The following is a 23,666-nucleotide window of genomic DNA, read 5'->3' on the forward strand; positions in this document are numbered from 1 at the left end:
TTTCAAATGGAAAGTCGACAAGCATATGAAAGAGAGGGGCTTGAAGCAGTACGGGATAAGGCAAGGCAGTGGGATTGAAGAAAAATCATTGCTCTTTGAGGCAGTGCAAATTTAATGGGCCGAAAGGCCTGTTTCTGCACAGCGGATTTCTATACTTCTTATATTTTTATGTTTCTAAATTCATGCACTTAGGGCTCTGCAAGGTGAGGGATATCAGTGCTGCAGAATACAATAGCAATTTACATTTATGTATGCATATCTCAGCAAACACAAACCTGCTTCACTTCTCTCACTTGAAGGGAGTCTGAACTCCTTTCTAGATAAATGGAAATTTCCATTCATATATGCAATTCTCAGTATGTTGAACACTCTGAAGCATAGTGATAGGTTTGCAAATGTGCTTCACCAAAATAAAACCTATTCCTTAACTACCTTAAAACTCCTTAATGACTGAATTTTCTGGTTAATGGTAAATAGTAATTGGTTCTATAGGCCTCCTTTCACAGAACACTATCTTAACTCAGATTGAGGTCAGGTCACCATTCTGTGAAGCTGTGCTATAATATAATGCTATTGCCTTGCAAAGAGAAAACTGCTGACTCCACAGACATCCACCATTGCTCAACCTTCAGTAGCCTGTTGGAGTCTCCCTCAAGATCATTTGCTTCAAATATTTGTAAGGCTGTTGATATGAAGGAATGCGCACATTTTCACTTAACATTACTGGCTGGATTTAACCTGCTTATCAAAACAAAGAATGAATCCTTGAAAAATGACGTATAGATTCAAAGAAACATCCAGTTTGGTTTTAAAAATAACACCATAACATTTTATTTGTTGCCTTAATAATTGTCCTTAACACAGACCTTTATATCAGGTAAATGGACACGACATCCAATAGAGGAAACAAAAGCCTAATTTCTGTTAGAACCATGTAGATGATTTTCTGTATGTTTGCAACAGATGGACTTCAGTGAGCCAGAGTTAAATAGTGTGGAGTTATTTACTTCAAATTACCCATCTGAGTAAAAACTTTCAGCTTCTGACCTTGCTGCTGATCTGGTCTGAAGAGTGTCATATTCACCTTGAACAGGCATAACAGTATGATGTGAATCTCCCACCGGTTTAACCAAGGAAATCTGGCAGCATTTTCAACTGTCAGGTAATTTAATACCAGCTGGAGCATGAACTGACTCAAGGCCAGGCCTTGGTATAACCCCTGAGGGAGCACACAGAGCAAGTGCAGTCCTGATCTGAACTTAATACAACTACCGTGAGTTTGAATGTATAGCCTGAGTGCATATGTTTATACATAAAACACCTTCTAAGTCATCTCTTTTCCATGTAGTCAATGCAAAGTTCTTTGGTGTTCACTTCTCCAGCACAGGCAAGAACAATTCAACAACAACAACAAATTACACTTGTATAGCACCCTTCACGTCGGAAAGACATCCTAGGGCACTGGACAATCAGGTTTTGGACCCGAGCTGGGAGTTGGAGTCAGAAGGGGAGGAGGGAAGGGGGTTTGGGGGTGGGAGGGTGGCCAAAGGAACGATCGAAGAGGAAGGTCTTCAAACAGGACTTCAAGAAGACAAGAGAGAAGTGAGGCGGAGGGATTGCAGGATAGAGTTCCAGAGTATGGGGGCAGAGATGCTGAATGCCCGACCGCCAATGAAGATGGATAGGAAGTGTGGGGGACCTGAAGCAGGCTGGTGTCTGCCGAGCGGAGGAGTGGGCAGGCTGATATGGGGTTATGAGGTCAGAGAGGTAGGGGGAACAAGATCATGGAGGACCTTGAAGATAAGAATAAAGGTTTTGTACTCAATTCTCTGAGGAATGGGAAGCAAGTGAAGCCAGGCAAGAATGGGGGTGATAGGTTGGAGCCTGGTGCGGGAGAGGACACGACCTGCAGAGTTCTGAATAATTTGCAGCTTATGGAGGGAAGGGTTGGAAAGTCCAGTGAGCAGGCAGTCGTCATGCTGGGACGTAATAAAAGAGTGGATACGGGTCAATCAGACCTAAAGCATACTCATCTTTTATTTTACTTTGTAAACTCACATTTTCAGACATCAGAATTGTTGCTTGACTTTTTTTCTGGGTCTCGTTAATTTAAACAATTTCGAAAAATAACAAAAGGTTATAGTTATTCACGATATAGTCGGTTTCTTTATTCTTTCTATCAAAATGAATCACTTTACATTTTCCTGTATTAAATTTAATCTGTCACCTATCTACACATTCTGTAATCTATTTATGTCTTCCTACATCTTTTTTCAATTTGTTTTGTTATTTAATAATAATCCTTGCATTTGATAGAGCGCCTTATCATGTCTTCGAGACGTCTCAAAGCGCTTCACAGAAAATACTGTAAAGTGAATTGACTGTATGTTTTGTGGATGAAACACGGCAGCCAATTGCGCACGGCATTGTCCCACAAACAGTTGTGGATTGAAGTGACCAATTTTTTTTTTTTGAAAAGGCAAAGGGGGTGGAGGTGGGAGGATGACCAAAGGCACAATCAAGGAGAAGGGCCTTGAAGGTGGCAAGAAAGGTGGGAGGCAAAGGGATTCCAGGGTGAAGTTCCAGAGGATGGGGGCAGAAAGGCTGAAGGCCTGACCACTGTTGGTAGATGGCAAGGACAAGGGACATGGAGCAGGCCAGCCCACTGAGCGAAGGGAGCGGACAATATTTCAATAGGTCGCAGAAGTAGGGAGGAGCAAGACCACGGATGGCTTTAAGAGTTAAGATGAGGATCTTAAGCTCGATCCTCTGGGGGCTGGGGAGCTGGCCTCACACCCCCTTGCCCTCCACACCTCTTGATTCCAGCTCCCCAAATCCACTGCAATTCACTTTCCTACTTTATCCATTGCTGGTTCAAAGAATTCAATAAGGTTGGTCAGCCATGACCCTTCTTTCATAACTCTATATAAAATTCATAATTGGGGGCCACACAGATCAAACAAAGGAATTCGGGGAAAGAGCAGAGGTAAAATTGAAGTAGATAGCTCCAGTGGGGAACAAGCACCAGCCACAGATATAACAGGTTGAATGGCTTCCTTTGTGCTGTCGAAATTCTGCTTTTATGACCTGCTGCCTCTCACTCCGGGAATGGTGTGTGGCTATAAAGAAAGTTAAGAAAATGTTTGTGTTACCATTATGACCATGTTTTCATTCCCTATGGACTTTTCTGATTCATTACAGGGCATTAGATTCCTCTCAAAGGAGTGTTCCTTTAACAAACTATAGTGCACAGTCAATTGTTTGAGCGTTCCTCCCTTTTTCTGTTTGTCAAGTGTATAATTGTTAGCTGTCTGATATTTCATCTCACTTTGAAACTGACTGCACTCTAGTAGGTTCCAAAGTTTGTTCTTCAAAGCAATTGTTTTAAAGAGGTTTACTGTTGTGTGCGACATTTTAAATCCATATAAGTAGCAGAATTGTCATTTTCTTCTCAAGAAATCTTTATTTGATGCAAAAATCCCACTTACTATGTTAACACCGAGAATTCTGCATTGACTATTAAACAATCATTGGAGATAATTTACTAGCAGTTAAAACGTTTAGTTTTTTTTATTTATTTGTTTTGTGAACAAAATCCTACATTTAACAATCTGATTGTTTTTTTCCACCCACTGAAATTTCAAATCTGCTATTTTTTCACCTCCATTTAAATAACATCAGCAGTGAACGTTTTGTTTCACTCAGTAGACAGCTAAACATAAATTTTAAAACAATTGTGTGTGGAAGAGCACTGGTACCAGTTTGTGTGTTTTAAGAATTTTTTTCTACCAGTTGATTTCAATAACATCAGTGGCAGATTGATTGATTGCCACAGTATTATATAATTTTTTTTACTTACGAAATATTGTTCATGTGTGACTTTACATGCCAACACATAATTGTGACACATAGCTTTAGGGGCTCATTGAATATGAGTTTTTATTCCCAGTGGAAATGAGAGTATTGTACTGATGTATGGAGCAGGGAGGTTTTGTTTAAAATAATTATGCAAGCCAGAGTTTTACAAGAAAGCCAAGTGCAATTAATGGTTTTAGAAATGTCTATGTGAGATATATTGTACTTGAACAAACTTCCATAGGTGGTCACTCTGTTCTCTCATTGCAGCCAGTGGTCAATACATCTTGGTGTCAGCCTGGCACAGTTGGTAGCACTCTTATCTCTGATTCAGAAGGTTATGGGTTCAAGTCGCATATTGGAACTTTGAACTCATATAAGTGTAAACCAATACTTCAGTGTAGTGTGGTGGGGGGGTTCATTTTTGGAAGTGCCATCATTCGAATGAGATGTTAACAGTGCGCTATCCTGCACGAACAGTGTTACGTAAATGCAAGTTGTTGTAAATCGTGTGAAGCTCTTTGAGACATCCTGCCTAATGTGAAAGGCACTAAATCAAATGCAAGGACTTTTTTTTCTTCAGGCAAGGTAATCTCTCTGATAATATGCATTATTTTACCATTATAAAATACTAATTCCATTAAAGAACAAGTCTGGGATTCTACTCTGTGCAAAGGTCAGACAATTAGATGGATAGTGATCAGTCACTATCAAGTGAGTTTAAAAATAGACAACTTGGAATTGGGTTTGATTAACATTTTTATAAGATTATCCTTTAAACTTAATTCCATTTTCCTTCTTCTAAAGGAGCAAAATCACTTCAATAATTCATGATTGCGGGGATAAAGAGAAGAATTTCAGCTCAACGTTTTGTGGATGCAGCTATTTTTATTAAGTGGGACTTTCCATTCTTGGGATGTAGTAATTTTCTACTTTCCACAAATCCATAGCTACGCAAATATCAATCTCCACTGTTCATTTCCTCCAATTGTATTGGTGGAAGCATTAATGTTTGCAGCAAACATGCTTTGCAGTTATCAGAATCCAATTTTCGGTCTTATTCAAAAGCTGTCAGCTGCTGTTTGGTCAACATATGCATTCCACGTTGTTCAAAGATTTCTTATCATTTATGCCATGAGGCATAAGACCTGAACATATAGAGAAGGCTTTCCTTGATTTACTGAGAAAATTGAGGTTCACTAAACATTGACTTCTGCATTCAGTTCCAGTCACCGCAATATAAGGGGATTGTTCAAGCCCTAGAGGCAGTACAGAAGAGAACAACGGGAATGATGATAATAATAATCCTTTCATTTGATATAGCACCTTATCAGGTTTTCGAGACGTCTCAAAGCGCTTCACAGGATATATTGTAAAGTGAATTGACTGTATATTTTGAGGGCAAAACGCAGCAACTAATTGCACACAGTAGTATCCCACAAAGTCATGGATTGAGTTTTTTTGAGGGATTATTACTCCCAGAAAAGCGATCCGCCAATTGACTAACAACCGGCTTCCTACTTACTGCTAGGTAAACAGAGGCCTGTGTGTAGACTAAGGAAACTTGACTAACATTTCACCCTGCCTGGGAATCGAACCTAGGTCCTCTTGCAAGGCGAGTGCTCTAAGCACTATACTGCAGGACTCCAAATCCCCAGTATTAGAGAACAACAACAACAAGATTCCATTTATAAAGCGCCTTTCACATCAGGAGGACGTCCCAAGGCGCTGCACAGTTGGGTCAGGACCCGAGCAGGGGGAAATGGTCAGGGTGAGGGGAGGGAAGGGAGGGAGCGAGGAGGGGGGAAATGGTCAGGGTGAGGGGAGGGAAGGGAGGGAGCGAAGAGGGGGAAGAGAGTCGAGAGGGGAGCTGAAGGCTCGGTCAAAGAGAAAGGTTTTGAGACCGGCCTTGAAGGAGGAGAGGGAGGAAGCAAGGCGAAGGCACTGGGGATGGAGTTCCAGAGCCTCGGGGCTGAGAGGCTGAAGGCCCGACCACCGATGGTAGGGCGATTTGGGCGGGGGACATGGAGCAGACCGGAGCCGGAGGAACGGAGGGTACGGGCAGGTAGGTAGGGGATAGTAGGTCAGAGAGGTAGGAGGAGCAAGGCCGTGGATGGCCTTATAGGTGAGGATGAGGATCTTGAAATCAATCCTCTGGGGGATGGGGAGCCAGTGGAGGCGAGCGAGGGTGGGAGTGATGTGGTCCCGAAGCCTGGTGCGGGACAGTACACGAGCTGCAGAGTTGAGCCAATGGTAACCGATAGACAAGCTAGGACTCTTCAGTCTTGAGAGAAGACAGCTCAGAAGGGACCTCCTAGAGTGGTATAAAATTTTAAGTAGGGTTGAAAAGTTAACCCAGATCAACACTTTAGGATGCAACAAAACAGCAGAAAAGAGGACGTAGATTTAGAGTTGTAAAGGCAATTTAGGGACAGATGCCAAGATTGTTTTCTTTACTCAAAGGATCAACAACTGGAACAGGATGAGGCCAGGACACTGGATTCACTGAAAACACAGCTTGATGTAGTGCTGAGGGGATGGTACGGTTGGATGTTCCTGAAGGATGAAATTGGGCCAAAGGGTCTTCTTCATCCAAACCAATCATGTGAACTAAAGAATAAGCATTTCTAAAATAATAGTCCCATGACCCTTTTTGTAAATAACTTTATTTCCAGTATTATTTACAGTGTCAGGCTCCGCCACTGTTAAGTGCTCCGAGATGCTGCCCCGCGTGAAGAATGCTATATAAATGCAAGTTGTTGGTGTTGATATTGGTCTCCACTTTCACCATATTACCACCATTTTACAGTTATGTTTCTTGCCCTAGATTCCATAGATGCTACAGAAGGTTTACACCATATTAGCTCTTTTTCTGGTTAACAATAATAATAATCATAATACTTACATTTGATATAGTGCCTTTCAAGTCAAAAGGATATTTCAAATACTTCACAGGATATTCTGTTAATTGTGTAATGACAATCAGTGAAATTTTGTAGTGGTCATAACTATTCTAACTTTTTTTTCCCTTGAGGTATATTTTAATATTGTGATTGTTATTGGAAATGCTGCAATGTAATCTATTAACCAGTTGACCTGACAACTAATTCTTTATTCAACCCAGCAGTGCCTCAGAGAAAATACACCTGGAGGGTGGCTCTCTGTTTAGTTCTAAGATAAATCGCTGTCAGTGTTATTGATGTAGTGCCATGTCATGGAATTTCAGGCTGCACTGGAGATGGTAATATTGTGAGTGATATTAAAGCCCCAACTTCAATAACATTTTGATTGAGCATAACCTGAACATTGACTTCTTTCAACCTTTTCTTTCAAACTTGAGGTGTTTGTTTCCAAATCTCAAAAGAAATCAGCCTAATTGGCAGTCTGATTTGTGTTTCATACGGTCTGATTTCTAAATGAAATTAACATCAGCTTAGCCTGATACTGCCCTCACATGACTTCCATACACTTCTCTTCTGTAATCAGGACTTCTGACTCATTTTCTCCTGTTCCATAGCCAAGGATGATGCTATAGATCAGGGTGGCCAACCTTTTGGCTGCCGCGGGCCAGATTCCCTATTTGGGAAAGGTCCGGGGGCTGCAAAAGCAATATTTTGTATTTTCCTTCCACAAACATAACAACATTTACACAGCACGTTTTACATGTTGGAAGGACATCTTGACACGATCAGCTGGGCACCTGAGCTGGGGTTGAGAGCTGAGGGAGATGGGATGGGGAGGGGAAAAGATGAGTGAAAGCGTGGTCAAAGAGTTAGGTTGTGACATACCTTGAAAGAGGGAGAGATTTAGAGGAACTCCAGGAATGGAACTCCAGAGAGTGGGGGCAAAATGGCGATGGTGGGGCAGATGAGGTGGGGAGACATGATGCACTCTCTCCCTTTCTCTCCTCACTTCCTTTCTGCCCCTCCTCTCTCTCCCCTTCCTCTCTACACCCTTCCACTCTCCCCCCTCCTCTCTCTCCCTTCCTCTCTCTCCCCCCTTCTCTCTCTCCCACCCCTCCTCTCTCCCACCCCTCCTCTCTCCCACCCCTCCTCTCTCTCTCCCCCAAACTGTCCGAAACCCCCAGGAAACTAACCACAGAACAGCAGATGCAACATAAATTGCTATGTAAATACTGTGATTTGCTGTCTATAAACTATCAGTATGACATGTATGTCAGTATTTGCTGCTGCATTGCCTACTTTTGGTCACACTTACCGCTTAGATGGACAACATACATATGAGCCAGGAATGTGTCAAATCTTTTTTCATTTTTTTGGCAGCCACATACGCATTGCACTTGGTGGTAGTGCATCACAAAAACATTCCTGTGAGCATCCTGTTTAGCACAACCCTTCGCTACACAAGCTAAACATATCACACTAAAAACCCATATAAAACACCAAATGTTTGACCCTTCTGCTCCACCACTCTCTCCACTCAGCAAACACCCACTTGGACTGTCCCACCACCACCACCAATAACAACAAAATTACATTTATAGAGCTCCTTTCACGTCGGGAGGACGTCCCAAAGGGCTGAAGGTGAGACTTAAGCCATTCTACCCCTACTCTGAAACTTCACCCCCAAGTTCTTCCAACTTGCCCCTTCAACCAGCCATCTTTCTCTGCCCTTCTCATCTCCTCATCCTACCTCGGGCTGCTCCCATTGCAGCAGTTTGAGCCATCCTCGTGTCGAGCTATATAAATGTAAATTGTTTTTAGATGGTTAAATACATACTTCTTTTGAAATGATGATGGGATACAGCTTCGCATACATTCAGTGACAAACACATTTGATGCAAGTAGTGGATTTCTACCAACCATTGCAATGTCTGGACCAGTCAAGAGCAGCCAAAGCCTATTAAAATGAACAGGTTTTCCACAAAACATTAGATAGTTGATCAGAATTCATCATTTTAAAAATAAATCATGGAACTTATGTGAATAGGTTTAGTACCAGACAACAACAACAAAGTTACATTTGTAAAGCGCCTTTTACCTTGGGAGAACATCCCAAGGTGCTGAACAGTTGGGGATCAGGACCCAAGCGTGGGGGGGGGGGGGGGGGGGGCAGGGTTGGATTGAGGGAGGGCAGAGTTAGGAGGGCGCTGAAGACATTGTCATGCCTTGAAGGCGGCAAAAGAGGGAGCAAGGCGAAGGAATTGTGAAATGGACTTCCAAAGGATGGGGCAGAGGCTGAAAGCTCGGCTGCCAATGGTAGGGCGGGAGACATGGAGCAGCCCTGAGTCTGCTGAACAGCGGACAGGTTGATAGCGGGTCAGCAGGTCAGAGAGGTAGGAGGGGGAAAGGTCGTGAAGGGTCTTGAAAGTGAGGACGAGGATATTGAATTCTATCCTCAGGGGGATGGGGAGCCAGTGTGGTCGGGCAAGAATGGGAGTGATGGGGTCACGGAGCCTGGTGCGGGAGTGGACACGAACTGCAGAGTTCTGGATGATCTGCACCTTGTGGAGGGAAGAGTTGGGGAGGCCGTCAAGGAGAGTTTCCGTAGTCGAGCCTTGAGGTGACGAATGCCTGTATGAGGGTTTCGGTGGCCTGAGGGGTAAAGCAGTGGCGGAGTCGGGCAATGTTGCGGAGGGAGAAAGGACAGTTGAGGGTCGAACAAGACGCCCAGGTTCCTGACTGGCTTGGTGGAGTGTGCTTACGTGGATGCTGATGCACCTGAGGTGCGGAGGCTCTGGCACGAACCAATCAGGAGATATTCAGCAGCAGAAAGTTAGCTCTCATCCAGGACTTGATGTCTGCCAGACAGTCTGTCAGGGCATCAGTGGTCCTGGAATCGAGGGTGGAGGCCGAGAGATAGAGTTGGGTGTCATCCACGTACATGTGGAAGTTGACCCCATGTCTTCAGATGATGTCACCATCAAGGTTGAACAGAGCAACAAAACTGAAAGAGTTATTCGTTGACAATAAGATCGAGTTTTACAACCCAGCAGATTATATTAAGAAGATTAGGGAGGCTTAATGTGCTGGGAAAGATTAGATTAAATATATTACTGAATCTAGTGTCAAGGAACTTTATCACTCTCATTGGTTTATTTTCCTTAAGTCACTATACATACTGAAATTATGTATCAATTTCTTAACTGACCTCCCTATAAAATGTCTGAATAATTAAGAGTTAAAAATATTGCAGACGAGTACACAAAACTCCATGGTAACTGAAAAAAAGCAATTCAATAGGTATTAGGATTAATGTTTGAAAAATTGCAGTACTTTTGTAAGTGCAGTATTTAACTTTGGGAAAAAAAAGTTCTGTTCACTATAAATGACTAATTAAATGTCTAAACATGTGTGAAGAATGAAAATGTCTAAATTTGGTTCTAAAAAACAATGTCTAAAACCTGTTAAGAAATAATAGCTTTGAGGTTTCCAGTTTGATAGGTAAATCATTTCACCGTGTGTGGTCAGTTTACAGATGCTGTATTTTATGTCATGCCAGCCTTCTATGTAAAAAAATTATGGAAAATAGAGAGTTGCTAAAAACAATATGCAGAACAGGGTACTCATCTTTTCATCCTAGTCTCCAAAACGAGGCATGCTACTGCAAGGTTAGTAGCTTTGCAATTGATAGATCGCTGCACTATGTCTGATGGTTGCTAAGGATATGATTACGTTGGTTTCAAATGAATGGATGCAATCCTATGATGGGAATTTTAAAGTTTCCACAACTGTAATTCTATTGCCTAAATTTACACTGATTATATTCAGTAGTCTGTCATTTTCCAGTAAAAAAGAATTTCAGATAAATCAGATGGAAAGCAAATTTAAACTGTTTTCTTTTTTTGCAGCCAACAACATTCTCGAGTTTGGTAAATTGGTCAGCACTTCAAACACCTATGACGGAAGTGGGACCGTGACTGTGGAAACTGATCAACCTTTGCTATGGACAATGGGCATAAAGGAAAGAATTTAACTGGGACACCTTAAGTGCTTCGTGTGCCTTACTGAGATGCTAAAACTGCCGATTGTCAAAAAACAGCGAAAAAAGAATCAATTAAACAGCTTTATTTAAATCAAAATGATCGTTATTCTTTTGGTGCAGCCAAATAAAAACACAGAATACAAACAAAGAATGAAACAATGAACTGTTCTTGGTGTCCTCCCATCTTCATTGCCCCCCCTAACCGCCTCCTGAAGTTAGATGGAAAGTCTAACCACCACTGCGAAGGAAAGAACAATTTATTACCTTTTTCAATCTCCACAAATGTTATGCTTACTGCAGTAGCAGCTGTAAAACCACTCGTTCACAAGTTCCCGTACGTGCTAAACAACTAAAAACAGTTTGTAAAAATGTACTAGTTCTTTTGACCCCTCTTTTCTTTCTAGCTTCTATCCTTTCTCCTGCTTCCATCAAAACATGTCACAAAATAAAGTGCAGTGGAGGCCGCGTAAGTCGGATACTTTAGGGCAGGGCATTTTGTCCGAATTAACCGGTGTCCAGTTATCAATTTTTTAAATTTGGCCCTGACTTCCACCAACTCTGCCTCTTCCGTTTCCACCCAGCAGAGGAGCAGCAGTGACAGCTCCTTCTTCCCATTGGCCATGTCCCACCTCACCCTGCAGTGATCAACACCTCAGAGCCACCTCCTCCCCCTCACTGGTTGCTGCTGATTGACAGCCCGGAGCCGCTTGTGAATGGATGGAGTTCACTGTCAATCCTTCCATCTTCATTCCCTCTCTCGTTTTTTCCCTCGCTGATTGACAGCTCAGAGCCGCTCAAGACTGAATGCAATGAGAAGGCATGTGTGAGTTGACCCAGCGGTGACCACCAGCCAGGCATTTTGTCCAGATTAACCAGATTTTTGTCCAAATTAACCCAAATATTTAAAACAGCTTCCAATACAAACAAGTTAGGAATTGCCGTTTTGTCTGAAATAAACGGCGTCTGAATTATGTCCCAAAGTTAACTAGCGTCTGAATTAAGTGGCCTCCCTTGTACTCTTTGACAAGTTTCAGTATGAAACATTGAAGCTGCTCTAGTTGAAAATGTTTTAACTTAGGAGAAGTAGCTATCCAATCATTTTATATCTGCAGCATACAGTCGCACACCTCTAAACCCAGAGACACTTACACAATAATGTTGTTAATGGGGATGTGGATGAGTTTTACAAAGAAACCAATAAATCCCATGATGGCAAACCCAATAGCTGTTGCCATAGCAATCTTCTGAAATTCTGTGAAAAGAAAATTCAATATTAATGATTCAAATTGAAATTAATTTTAACATTGTAAGGAGGTAAACTCATTAAAACTACTCCACATTCTATGTCCAGAGGACACCAGAGATTAATAATAAACTCATCTTACTGTGCAGGCATTCAGACAATTTTATTAAAAAAAGGCTATTTAAGAATTCTCAGAAGAAAACAATAACTGATTTTGCTATTCAAAAATAGTAAAATACAAAATTGAGTTTTCCATTCAACTCTCTATGGAGAATTAGCTCCTCACAAGGGAATTCTTGGAACAAAATATGAATGGCTCCCTAATTTGTACCTCGATTATTAGTTTCAAATAGATAAGGCATTGGCCTGATTCTTTGCCTTACATAAAGCAAGACATGTTCACAAAGCAAGAGATAAACAGCTGAATCAATTACATGAAATGATTACATCATCGGAGATCTTCCAAACTAATTGGACTTGCTTAAGTTTGAAGTTAATACTCTTTTGTCTAAAATTAGTGAAAACTTCAGCATAATTTGGTAGGTCCCAAAAGGATGATCAGTCGGTGGTTCTTCAAATTTGTTTTTTCGCTTTTAAATGAGATTGATAGTCAATAACCTGCGATAAACTTGAAGGTTAGAGCTTTAATGCTTTTGTCAAAGCAAAATCATTCTTTCTGGTTGACAAATTACTCATGCTACATTTTAGCTAACATCCAAAACATCTCATCAAAATCCAATTTTTCTTCGCTCACATTAACTGTGCAGCTAACTAAGCACAAGTCAATTACAAAGTAATTTAAGTTTACTTTATTACATTGCACTAAACCAATTCAGCCATTATAAAACCATGTATCAGTGCTCCTGGAATACAGCTTTCTGGTAAGTGTCACAGATATAATGTAGTAATTATGGTGGACATTTTCAAAAAGAAAACAGATGAGATTACTGTAACTATATTTAGATTTTTCAAAATGGACACGAGTGTTGATTTCAAGGTAATATCATCTCGAAATTCAGACTTTATGAATAACATTGTATAGTCATCCTCAACAAAATACTCAATACAAACAGTATAATAAATACAAATTTAGATTTATATAGTGCCTTCCCGCCAGGAGGACATCTCAAAGCAGCTAACAGCTAGGCACCCAAATTGGGTGTGGGAGCCAGGGGGGATGACGAGAGGAAAGATGACCAGAATCACAGTCAAAGAGGTAGGTTTTGAGATAGATCTTGAACTAGGTGAACTAGGAGGGAGCGAGTCAGCGGGACATTTGGAAGGAGTTCCAGAAAGTTTCTTGAAGGGACATCAGCAGTTTCTCATGCTTAGGATGCAGAAAGCACGAAAGTGACAACCCAAAAGTCGAATCATCTTTTCATGCTTTGTTTTAATGCGGGAGTCAAAGATGAATCAAGAGGACCACTTTATATCAGAATTGCCCTGTACAGTACTTTTCATGTAAAACAATATCTCAAACACTAAAATATAGTGGTAGACACCAAGCAGGTAATTAAGAAAAAGATTTTGTCAAAAGATACAGTCAAAGAGATAGGATTTGAAGGCTATTTCTGAAACCTAGAAGAAAAGTAAAAAGGCAAAAGTTTTAGAGACTACCAAATAGGGGCAATAATGGCTAAAAGCTCATCCTCTGACAATGGTGCAAATGTAATGGATAGCAAGTAATAAACGAAACACAAAATGCACAAGCTACAATATAGGACTGCAGACATTTCATGTTTGAAATTAAGTTTCTGAGGTAACTGGAAATATTGAAGTACATCCCACTAATCAATATAACCTCAACTTTACATTTGCAGCCCTTCATATGGGACAATGAATACATCTTAAAAAAGAAAAACGTGCATAGTAGTGTACCTTTCCTGTCAGGTTTAGTACATCTTTTTACTAGTCTGATAGAATCTTTCACAAACTGGCGGCTGGGCTCCACAAATTGCATGACCTGATCCATTGTTTTTTCTGAGGGTATAGAGAAAAAAAAACTTTAAATATTGATTTACGTTGATTCCCAGAAATCCCATGAACAAATATAACTTATGACAAGTTATACCCCTCAACAGTTAATTCATGCAGCAGTATTTCATTTGAAGTTCCAATTAATGCAGCGAAGAAAGGTTGTAAAATGGTTGATCCTGTACCTAAGTCACAAACCTGGCCAATTGACTATTTTTGTCAATCTGCGCATAAAAAATGGATGTGTTCTCTTTTCCTCCATCCACAAGAGCACAATGTGGAGTGTACACACTGAAGGGCAACAAAGCTGTGTATCTTACAATGACATAAACTTCCTTTATGACAACTCACAGGAAAATAGAAGAGCATTAATGTTGCAATGTAGGATTAAAAATGATGAGCGAATGTACGAAAAATCCTTCATAACTGAAGAAAAAGCACACCTACAGAGAGGAAGCACACTGCATAACGTTTTGTTTTTTTCTCCTTCGTGCAGTAGAAACAAGAAGTCATTCAACTCTGTACTCCAGTTTTTTAAACAGATAATAGTATTTTAATCCCATTTCCCTATATATTGACATAGAAACAGGAGTAGGCTATTCAGCCCCTCGAGCATGTTCCGCCATTCTATAAAGATCATGGCTGATCTGTACCTCAAGTCCAGTTACTCGCCCTCACCCCTTATCCCTGAGCTAACAAATATCTATCTACACCCATCTTGAAAATGTGAATGGATCCAGCATCCCGTTTTTGGGGGAGAGACATCCAGATTTCTACCTCCGTTTGGGTGAAAAACGGCTTCCTAGTTTCACTCCTAAAAGGCCTAATTTTAAGATTATTCCCACTAGTTCTGGATTCCACTACCAGAAGAAATAGTTTATCTGTATCTATCCTATCAAATGCCCTCATTATTTTAAAGCGTCCTTACTTTTAAAGAACTAACTATCCATCCATCCATTAAAATCCTGATTGATTCTACCTCTACAGCAGCCTAGGGTGGCTTATCTCACATTTTGCAACCCTGTCTGAATAAATATTTTCTGATTTCTATTAACCCTGCGTGCCAAAGCCCTCATGGGTAGGATGGTCCAAGCCTGGTAACTAATGAAAACGCTTGCCAGAAAGCGAGATCAATGGTAAGCTATGTGGTTTTAGCTGGTTAGACTCCAGCAGTTACCCCAACGCATGGGGTCTCCAAGCCTTGGCTCTTGCCAACCTGTGCCTAACACGTTCCAGGATTAGATAAGGAGGATGCGTCCCTCCAGGGAGAGAAAGAGTGCATTTCGTTACAATAATCTATCTCTGGGATTTCCATGTGTATTTGGGATGCATGGAATTCTGAATTTGGTTTGGATATACTTTCGGAGTCCTGTAGCTCAGTGGTTAGAGCACTCGCTTTGCAAGTGAGAGACCTGAGTTCAATTCCAGGAAGAGGGCGAAACCTTGGGCAAGTTTCCTTACTCCACACAGAGCCTAATAATAGTCCCTCCAAAACAAAACAATAATAAATTGGTCATTTTCAATCTACGACTGTTTGTGGGACATTGCTGTGCGCAATTGGCTGCAGCGTTCGCCCACAAATATACAGTCAATTCACTTTACAGTGTGTTCTGTGAAGCGCTTTGGGACGTCCTCCCGACGTGAAAAGCGCTATATCAAATGCAAGGATTATTATTATTATTATTATTATTATTAAGCATGGAGATGGGTTTCCTCATGTGTCAGATACCCGGCTGCCCCACCGAAGAGTTTTCTATCCTTTCTGTCCCTCCTCAGCCCGGGCCCCTCCCCTCGCCCCGGGCCCCCTCCCCTCAGCCCGGGCCCCCTCCCCTCGCCCTGGGGCCCCCTCCCCTCAGCCCGGGCCCCCTCCCCTCAGCCCGGGCCCCCTCCCCTCAGCCCGGGCCCCCTCCCCTCAGCCCTGGCCCCTCCCCTCGCCCCGGCCCCCTCCCCTCGCCCCGGGGCCCCTCCCCTCAGCCCTGGCCCCTCCCCTCGCCCCGGGCCCCCTCCCCTCGCCCCGGCCCCCTCCCTCGCCCCGGGGCCCCCTCCCCTCGCCCCGGGCCCCCTCCCCTCGCCCCGGGCCCCCTCCCCTCAGCCCGGGCCCCCTCCCCTCAGCCCGGGCCCCCTCCCCTCAGCCCGGGCCCCCTCCCCTCAGCCCTGGGGCCTTGACTTGCGCGATCACATGAAACCCACGGACCAACCCCTCCACAGATACACAGGAGCGACAATACAATAACATAACAACACTATAACAGAATAATAATCCTTGAATTTCAGTCCTGTGGGGAGTCTCAAAGGGCTTTTGACAGCAAACAGTGTGTGGTGTGGAGTGAAGTGACTGTGTGTTTGTGGCCGTTGGCGGCAGAGACTGTGAAGGCCGAGTTACAAACCGCGCCATCATCCCCGGTGCTGCTGCCGCTGGGCCCCGCTGCCCCCCGGCCCGGGCCCGGCCCCCGCTGCCCCCCGGCCCGGCCCGGGCCCGGCCCCCGCTGCCCCCCGGCCCGGGCTCGGCCCCCGGCCCCCGCTGCCCCCCGGCCCGGGCTCGGCCCCCGCTGCCCCCCGGCCCCCGCTGCCCCCCGCTGCCCCCCGGCCCGGCCCCCGCTGCCCCCCGCTGCCCCCCGGCCCGGCCCGGGCCCGGCCCCCGCTGCCCCCCGGCCCCCGCTGCCCCCCGGCCCCCGCTGCCCCCCGGCCCGGGCCCGGCCCCCGCTGCCCCCCGGCCCCCGCTGCCCCCCGGCCCCCGCTGCCCCCCGCTGCCCCCCGGCCCCCGCTGCCCCCCGGCCCCCGCTGCCCCCCGGCCCCCGCTGCCCCCCGGCCCGGGCCCCGCTGTGGACATTACCTGTGTGCGAGAGTCTCGGGTCTCGGGGAAGATGTCGGCGCCGCTGACGTTGCACAGAACAGAAGGAAGGGCGAGTGCGCATGCGCGTCTCGCGCAAACATCGTCATCCGGAAATGTCGTCATCCACCCCCCACCCCCAGCTGGCATTCGGGTGACTGACTTCCGGTCGGGGGGGTGGAGGCAGGCACGTGACCAGCCTGGTCGCCGCCGTGTGGGCGGGTTTGGGCGGGGTTTGGGCGGCTTCGAGCACAAATTGGGCGGGTTTTCTTGGCGCTGAATGAGAAAACGGCTTTGGGCTTAATTTTTTAAATGCAAATTTTTTTCTTTGAAGACATTTTCTCACACAGTTTCCAAAGCACTGACCTAAATTAGCCACTCATAGGCGGCGACAAGTAATATGGGGCTACTTTTTGGAAAGTGTTTGGTGGACTTTGTCTACAAACGTGTGTTAATATCAGACAAACACTAAACACCGGATCTGAGCTTCCCTGAAGATCAGAGCTGGAGCCCGGGCTAGTCTAGCCTGGTCTGGGCTAGTCTGGTCTAGCCATCTAGCCTGGGCTAGTCTAGCCTGGTCTGGTCTAGTCTGGTCTCGCCGTCTAGCCTGGGCTAGTCTAGCCTGGTCTGGTCTAGTCTGGTCTAGCCATCTAGCCTGGGCTAGTCTAGCCTGGTCTGGGCTAGTCTGGTCTTACTGTCTGGCCTGGGCTAGTATAGCCTGGTCTGGGCTAGTCTGGTCTAGCCATCTAGCCTGGGCTAGTCTAGCCTGGTCTGGTCTAGTCTGGTCTAGCCATCTAGCCTGGGCTAGTCTAGCCTGGTCTGGTCTAGTCTGGTCTCGCCGTCTAGCCTGGGCTAGTCTAGCCTGGTCTGGTCTAGTCTGATCTAGCCATCTAGCCTGGGCTAGTCTAGCCTGGTCTGGGCTAGTCTGGTCTTACTGTCTGGCCTGGGCTAGTCTAGCCTGGTCTGGGCTAGTCTGGTCTCACTGTCTGGCCTGGGCTAGTCTAACCTGGTCTGAGCTAGTCTTGTCTCGCTGTCCAGCCTGGTCTGGGCTAGTCTGGTCTAGCCGTCTGGCCTGGGCTAGTCTAGCCTGGTCTGGGCTAGTCTGGTCTCGCCATCTAGCCTGGGCTAGTCTAGCCTGGTCTGGGCTAGTCTGGTCTAGCCATCTAGCCTGGGCTAGTCTAGCCTGGTCTGGGCTAGTCTGGTCTAGCCATCTAGCCTGGGCTAGTCTAGCCTGGTCTGGGCTAGTCTGGTCTTACTGTCTGGCCTGGGCTCGTCTAGCCTGGTCTGGGCTAGTCTGGTCTCGCCATCTAGCCTGGGCTAGTCTAGCCTGGTCTGGGCTAGTCTGGTCTCACCGTCTAGCCTGGGCTAGTCTAGCCTGGTCTGGGCTAGTCTGGTTTCGCCGCTAGCCTGGGCTAGTCTAGCCTGGTCTGGGCTAGTCTGGTCTCGCTGTCTAGCTTGGGCTAGTCTAACCTGGTCTGAGCAAGTCTGGTCTCGCCGTCTAGCCTAGCTAGTCTATCCTGCTCTGGGCTAGTCTGGTCTCGCCATCTAGCCTGGGCTAGTCTAACCTGGTCTGGGCTAGTCTGGTCTCGCCATCTATCCTGGGCTAGTCTATCCTGGTCTGGGCTAGTCTGGTATCCTGTCTAGCCTGGACTAGTCTATCCTGGTCTGGTCTAGTCTGTTCTATCCATCTATCCTGGTCTGGGCTAGTCTGGTATCCTGTCTGGCCTCGGCTAGTCCATCCTGATCTTGGCTAGTCTGGTCTCGCCGTCTAGCCTGGGCTAGTCTATCCTGGTCTGGGCTAGTCTGGTCTCGCCGTCTAGCTTGGTCTAGTCTAACCTGGTCTGAGCGAGTCTGGTATTGCTGTCTAGCCTGGGCTAGTCTATCCTGGTCTGGGCTAGTCTGGTCTAGCCATCTAGCCTGGGCTAGTCTATCCTGGTCTGAGCTAGTCTGGTCTCGCCGTCTAGCTTGGTCTAGTCTAACCTGGTCTGAGCTAGTCTTGTCTCGCTGTCTAGCCTGGGCTAGTCTAGCCTGGTCTGTGCTAGTCTATTCTCACCATCTAGCCTGGGCTAGTCTAGCCTGGTCTGAGCTAGTCTGGTCTCACCGTCTAGCCTGGGCTAGTCTAGCCTGGTCTGTGCTAGTCTGGTTTCGCCGCTAGCCTGGGCTAGTCTAGCCTGGTCTGGGCTAGTCTGGTCTCGCCATCTAGCCTGGGCTAGTCTAGCCTGGTCTGGGCTAGTCTGGTCTCACTGTCTGGCCTGGGCTAGTCTATCCTGGTCTGGGCTAGTCTGGTCTAGCCATCTAGCCTGGGCTAGTCTAGCCTGCTCTGGGCTAGTCTGGTCTCACCGTCTAGCCTGGGCTAGTCTAGCCTGGTCTGGGCTAGTCTGGTCTCGCCATCTAGCCTGGGCTAGTCTAGCCAGGTCTGAGCTAGTCTGGTCTCGCTGTCTAGCTGGGCTTGTCTATCCTGATTTGGGCTAGTCTCGTCTCGCCGTCTAGCCTGGGCTAGTCTAACCTGGTCTGAGCTAGTCTGGTCTGGGCTAGTATAGCCTGCTCTGGGCAAGTCTGGTCTCGCGGTCTAGCCTGGCTAGTCTAGCCTGGTCTGGGCTAGTCTGGTCTCGCCGTCTAGCCTGGGCTAGTCTAGCATGGTCTGGGCTAGTCTGTTCTCGCCGTCTAGCATGGGATAGTCTAGCCTGGTCTGGGCTAGTCTCGTCTCGCCATCTAGCCTGGGCTAGTCTAACCTTTTCTGGGCTAGTCTGGTCTCGCCGTCTAGCCTGGGCTTGTCTAGCCTGGCCTGGGCTAGTCCACTCCACATGAGTCTCCACCCCCTCCTTATTCCCTCCCATTGCCTTCTCCCCAATGTATATCTAACTTCCTCTTAAATGCATCTACACTGTCTACTTCAACCATCACTTCAGACATTGAGTGTTGTGTTCATAATAATAAATAATAATCATACATTAATAGTCTCATGTATTCTGCTCGTTCCATGTGTTATAGTCTTACATTAACTGTCTCATTTCACACATTGAGATAATTCCCCCATTTTATTCTTGCATTAACTATGTCACAAACTTCAACTTCTGTTTTCGTTGTTCGTCATATAAGATATATGTAGAAGTACAAATAGATAATGTTTACAGTGATATCATAATAATTCTTGCATTTGATATAGGACCTTATCATGTTGTTGAGACCTGTCAAAGCATGTCACAGGATTCTTTTTGTGAAGTGCAGTGACTGTGTATTTGTAGGAACACAGTAGCCAATTTGAGCAAAGCAATGACCCACAACCAGTCAGGAAATCACCAAATTTATCTGGAGGATTGTTGCCCAGAACTGGGAGAAACTTCCTTCTCTTTTTAAATAGTGCCATGAAATCCTCAAACCCAGTTGAGGATTCAGACCAGAGCAGACTAGACTCCTGGATAGTTATTTGAGACATTGACGCCAGTTTAAGGTCTCATCTGAAGAATGGCACCTCCAACAATTGAGCACAGCAATGTCCGAAAACAGCTATGGAGCGATCATTACTATCCACACAGGCAGCATAGATTGAAATTTGCAGGATCAATATCAACATTGCAGTAAAACATTCTTAGATAAACACAAAAAAAGGACAGAAAAGTTGTAGGTGCCAGACTTACAAACCAACGTGTTGATGAATATACCTTTTCTTAAAAACAGCTTTTTTTTTAGAGACTAATCCAAGAGAACAGCCTTGTAAAAGCAACACTTCATAACCTCCTAAAACTATTCAAGTTCAATTTACATTAAAAAATGTACAGACTTCATAGGCTTTGAAGGAACATCAAAGGGCCAGTCACCTGGGCATCTCTCATACAGTTCCTAGTAGCCATTAGAGTGCTGCCGACCAAAGCACAAGGAACTTTAAAGCACTCTTTACTTTGCAAACTGTTCGAGATGCATGAGTTGTGCAAATGATCATTTTCATGCAATGTTATTCTACTTCTTCTGAGCTCCCCAGTCCCACTTGGTTGCTGAATGTTGATGTTAATTTTCAGAAGCAGTAACGTTTGGCCCATCTGTTCTCATCCACCCCTTGGCATTTTCCATCTCATGCTGTATCTCCTTCTGTTCCTAGTGGTGTTGCAGTATTCATCTGGGCTTCAATTGAAGCCTCTGGGAAACCCAGTGTTTTCTCCAACTATTGTAGATTCCAGGATTTTCTTCTAACTTTGTAATTGTATTTTTGTTCTACTTGTAAGAGGCCATGCAATGTTTGATAGTCAGATGCAAGTTTGTCCTTTCAAGGCAGATGTTTGAAGTATTGTAACAATTATGGATAATTCCAGCACACTCTCTGACAATTATATCATACTAGGTTGATCTCACCCTTCCCTGCAGAACCTGGAGATGGGTATAGTTCTACAATATGTGGAATTTAACTTTCTTTATACTGATTGACAAAGAAACACTTCACTACAGCATTCAATCCATCGCAACAAACCATCTCTGGGAATATTCCATTTGAAATCACTGAAATAATAAATGTTTTCTGACCTCCAGGATAGTTATTTGAGTTCCAGAAATAATGTTGAAAGTATTTGAAACAGAAGTGCCAAATTAGGCTCTAAAAACCTTTCGGCATCATATCTGCAACAGTGATTGCCAAAGTTAAAGTACTTTGGAAAACACCTTTAATTAATGATAAATGTAACATAACGTCATGGTTGCCAGTGAGAAAATCAACATAGTGTTAGCTTTCCTTGTTGGCAGGTGGATGGATGTTATGTATGTAATTTGAAATCCTAATTTCCTGACATATTTTGAAGTTTAGTACCTCTTTGAGATGAAATCAACAAGGAGGACAAATAAGAATCCTGAAAAGATAGAACTGAAGAAGACATGATTCTGTTTAACTTTCAACATTGCAGTTTAGAACATATGGGTGAAAATCGGGTTGTGTGCTGATAATTAACATTGAAATAAGCTCTCTAGTAATAACTAACTGATTCTGCTTGTGCTGGAGGTGAAACCTCCATATCCCACTACCTGACACCCTTCTTTCTCAAAGGTTATAATAATACCTGCAATTGATACAACACCCAGAATGTCAAAAAGCTACATTGAATTGCTTTAAAATAATTGGCTTAGTTCAAACTAGTGCTGCAGAGATTATTTACGACACTGTACTGTGTAGGCAAATTGTGGTTTGTGTATTTGCAGGCAAATGTGACAGCTAATTTTCACTCAGCAATTTGTCAAACAGCCATAACCAATTTGATCGGAAGAATTGTTGGCCAAGATGCCTTTTTTTGAGTTTAATAGGATCCTTAAAATTAATTTTGACAGATGGACAGAACCTTGACTTAACAACTCGTTGTTACTCCAACAATACACTGCACTGGAGTGCTAACCTACTAACTGAGCCAAGCTTGCAGTTAGTTATGCTGAGAAGCCAGCTGTGCCATTCATTTGGCTTCCAGCTCACACATTGTGACATTAGATTGCTGGTTAGCAGGATACTGACATAACTGACTTTTGGCAAAATACTGCAGAAGTCACTGGGAACACGCAGTAGGTCAGGCAGCATCTATGGAGAGAGGAAAATTAGTTAACGTTTCAGGTCTGTGACCTTTCTGATGCAAATGCAATTGTTTGAGGTGCTGTTAAAGAAATCTCATCTGCCTGTTCTTCCGGTAGACTTTGAAGATCCCATATTTGAAAAGAAAAGGGAGTTTCTCCAAGTTTCCTGGCCAACAATCCTCCAAATTAATGAATCATTCACCCCCTCATGGCTGTTTGTGGAACCTTACTGTGTCGGAATGATTGCTGTTACTTTAAAAATAGAGTCCAAATATCCATATGTATGGTGATTTTAGGAGTGTATGTGCACACGCCTTTTTTGACTGTACCAAAATTGGATCTGTGGAGTAAACTTGAATGTACCTCAACATCTGCTGACTGATCCAAATCCTGTGCTTGGGAATGGCTCCTATCCACAAAGATGTCACTTTATTTTGACCGATCCTGCAACTAGAAGAACTTTCAGAAAGCCGATTGTGGTTAGAACAGTTTTGTTCTCCTCTATCAGCCACAAGTCATCAACTACTGCATCAAAGGGAGATAAGATAAAAGTGTCCTTAAGATATGATTTGCAATCAGTTAGGTACTGATTTTATTGGAAATGTAATATCTGGTATGTGTTCCTTACTAAGTCTCAACCTAAGGGATTTATCAAGAGAGTAAGAAGGAGTTTGAATAAATTTTTTGAGACTTTTTGAGAGTTTTGAGAATATGTTGAGGCAATCAACAATGCTCCGGAAGTGGCATTTCACTGCTTAGCCAGGCATCCCTGAATAACAGGGAACAGTGAACACAAGAGAAGGAGCGCTGACTGAAACAAAACCATTGTGAAGGCATATTAATGACAAGCCTGAGGAGAACTAATGAATGACAAACCTTATCACCATTGAGTGGGATGTAAACAAGTCTATTTCTGGAATCCTCAACAGGGACAGACTATGAAACAACAGGAGGTGTGATAAGTTTCAAGAAATAATATGTCATTGAGTGTTAATTTCTAAATCAGAGTATCAGGTAATACCACTTTCCAAATTCAATTCAGGAAATTCAATTATTGTTAAAGTAAGCTAACACTGAATTATTATTAGATAGAATCTGAAGGTTAGTTCCTTTGGGAAGAAAACAGTGGAGAGGAAGAAACTGTTTTGAGCTCTAAACAGAGGACTAAATTCCCAGAACGTCCTAAATCAAGCCATTCCCATTTTCATTTGGGAGATCTATTTTAAAATCAATGCTAAATGATGAATGATACCATGAGTTAGGACATAGTGAGGAAAA

The 23,666-nt window shown here is 44.2% G+C and overlaps 2 protein-coding genes across 6 annotated transcripts in view; one reads left to right on the forward strand and one right to left on the reverse strand.

Moving 5' to 3' along the window:
* Positions 1 to 10,897, forward strand: part of tpk1 (thiamin pyrophosphokinase 1) — a 137,097-nt gene extending 126,200 nt beyond the window's left edge. For 4 of the 5 annotated variants that reach the window (XM_042345934.1, XM_042345938.1, XM_007907613.2 and 1 more), the window contains one exon: positions 10,667 to 10,897. In XM_042345934.1, the coding sequence (XP_042201868.1) occupies positions 10,667 to 10,791 (125 nt within the window). In that variant the 3' untranslated portion in view covers positions 10,792 to 10,897. 5 annotated transcript variants of the gene reach the window in all.
* Positions 10,868 to 16,956, reverse strand: sec61g (SEC61 translocon subunit gamma). Its single transcript, XM_042346842.1, has 4 exons — positions 16,851 to 16,956; positions 13,922 to 14,023; positions 11,950 to 12,052; positions 10,868 to 11,038 (listed from the first exon to the last, which is right to left on the reverse strand). The coding sequence occupies exons 1-4, from the start codon at positions 16,930 to 16,932 to the stop codon at positions 11,029 to 11,031; spliced, it is 297 nt and encodes a 98-aa protein (XP_042202776.1). The 5' UTR covers positions 16,933 to 16,956; the 3' UTR covers positions 10,868 to 11,028.
* Between the last annotated feature and the right edge of the window lie 6,710 nt (positions 16,957 to 23,666).

Source organism: Callorhinchus milii, unplaced genomic scaffold (assembly GCF_018977255.1).
Source record: "Callorhinchus milii isolate IMCB2004 unplaced genomic scaffold, IMCB_Cmil_1.0 Scaffold2, whole genome shotgun sequence".
In the NCBI taxonomy this organism is placed as follows: domain Eukaryota; kingdom Metazoa; phylum Chordata; class Chondrichthyes; order Chimaeriformes; family Callorhinchidae; genus Callorhinchus; species Callorhinchus milii.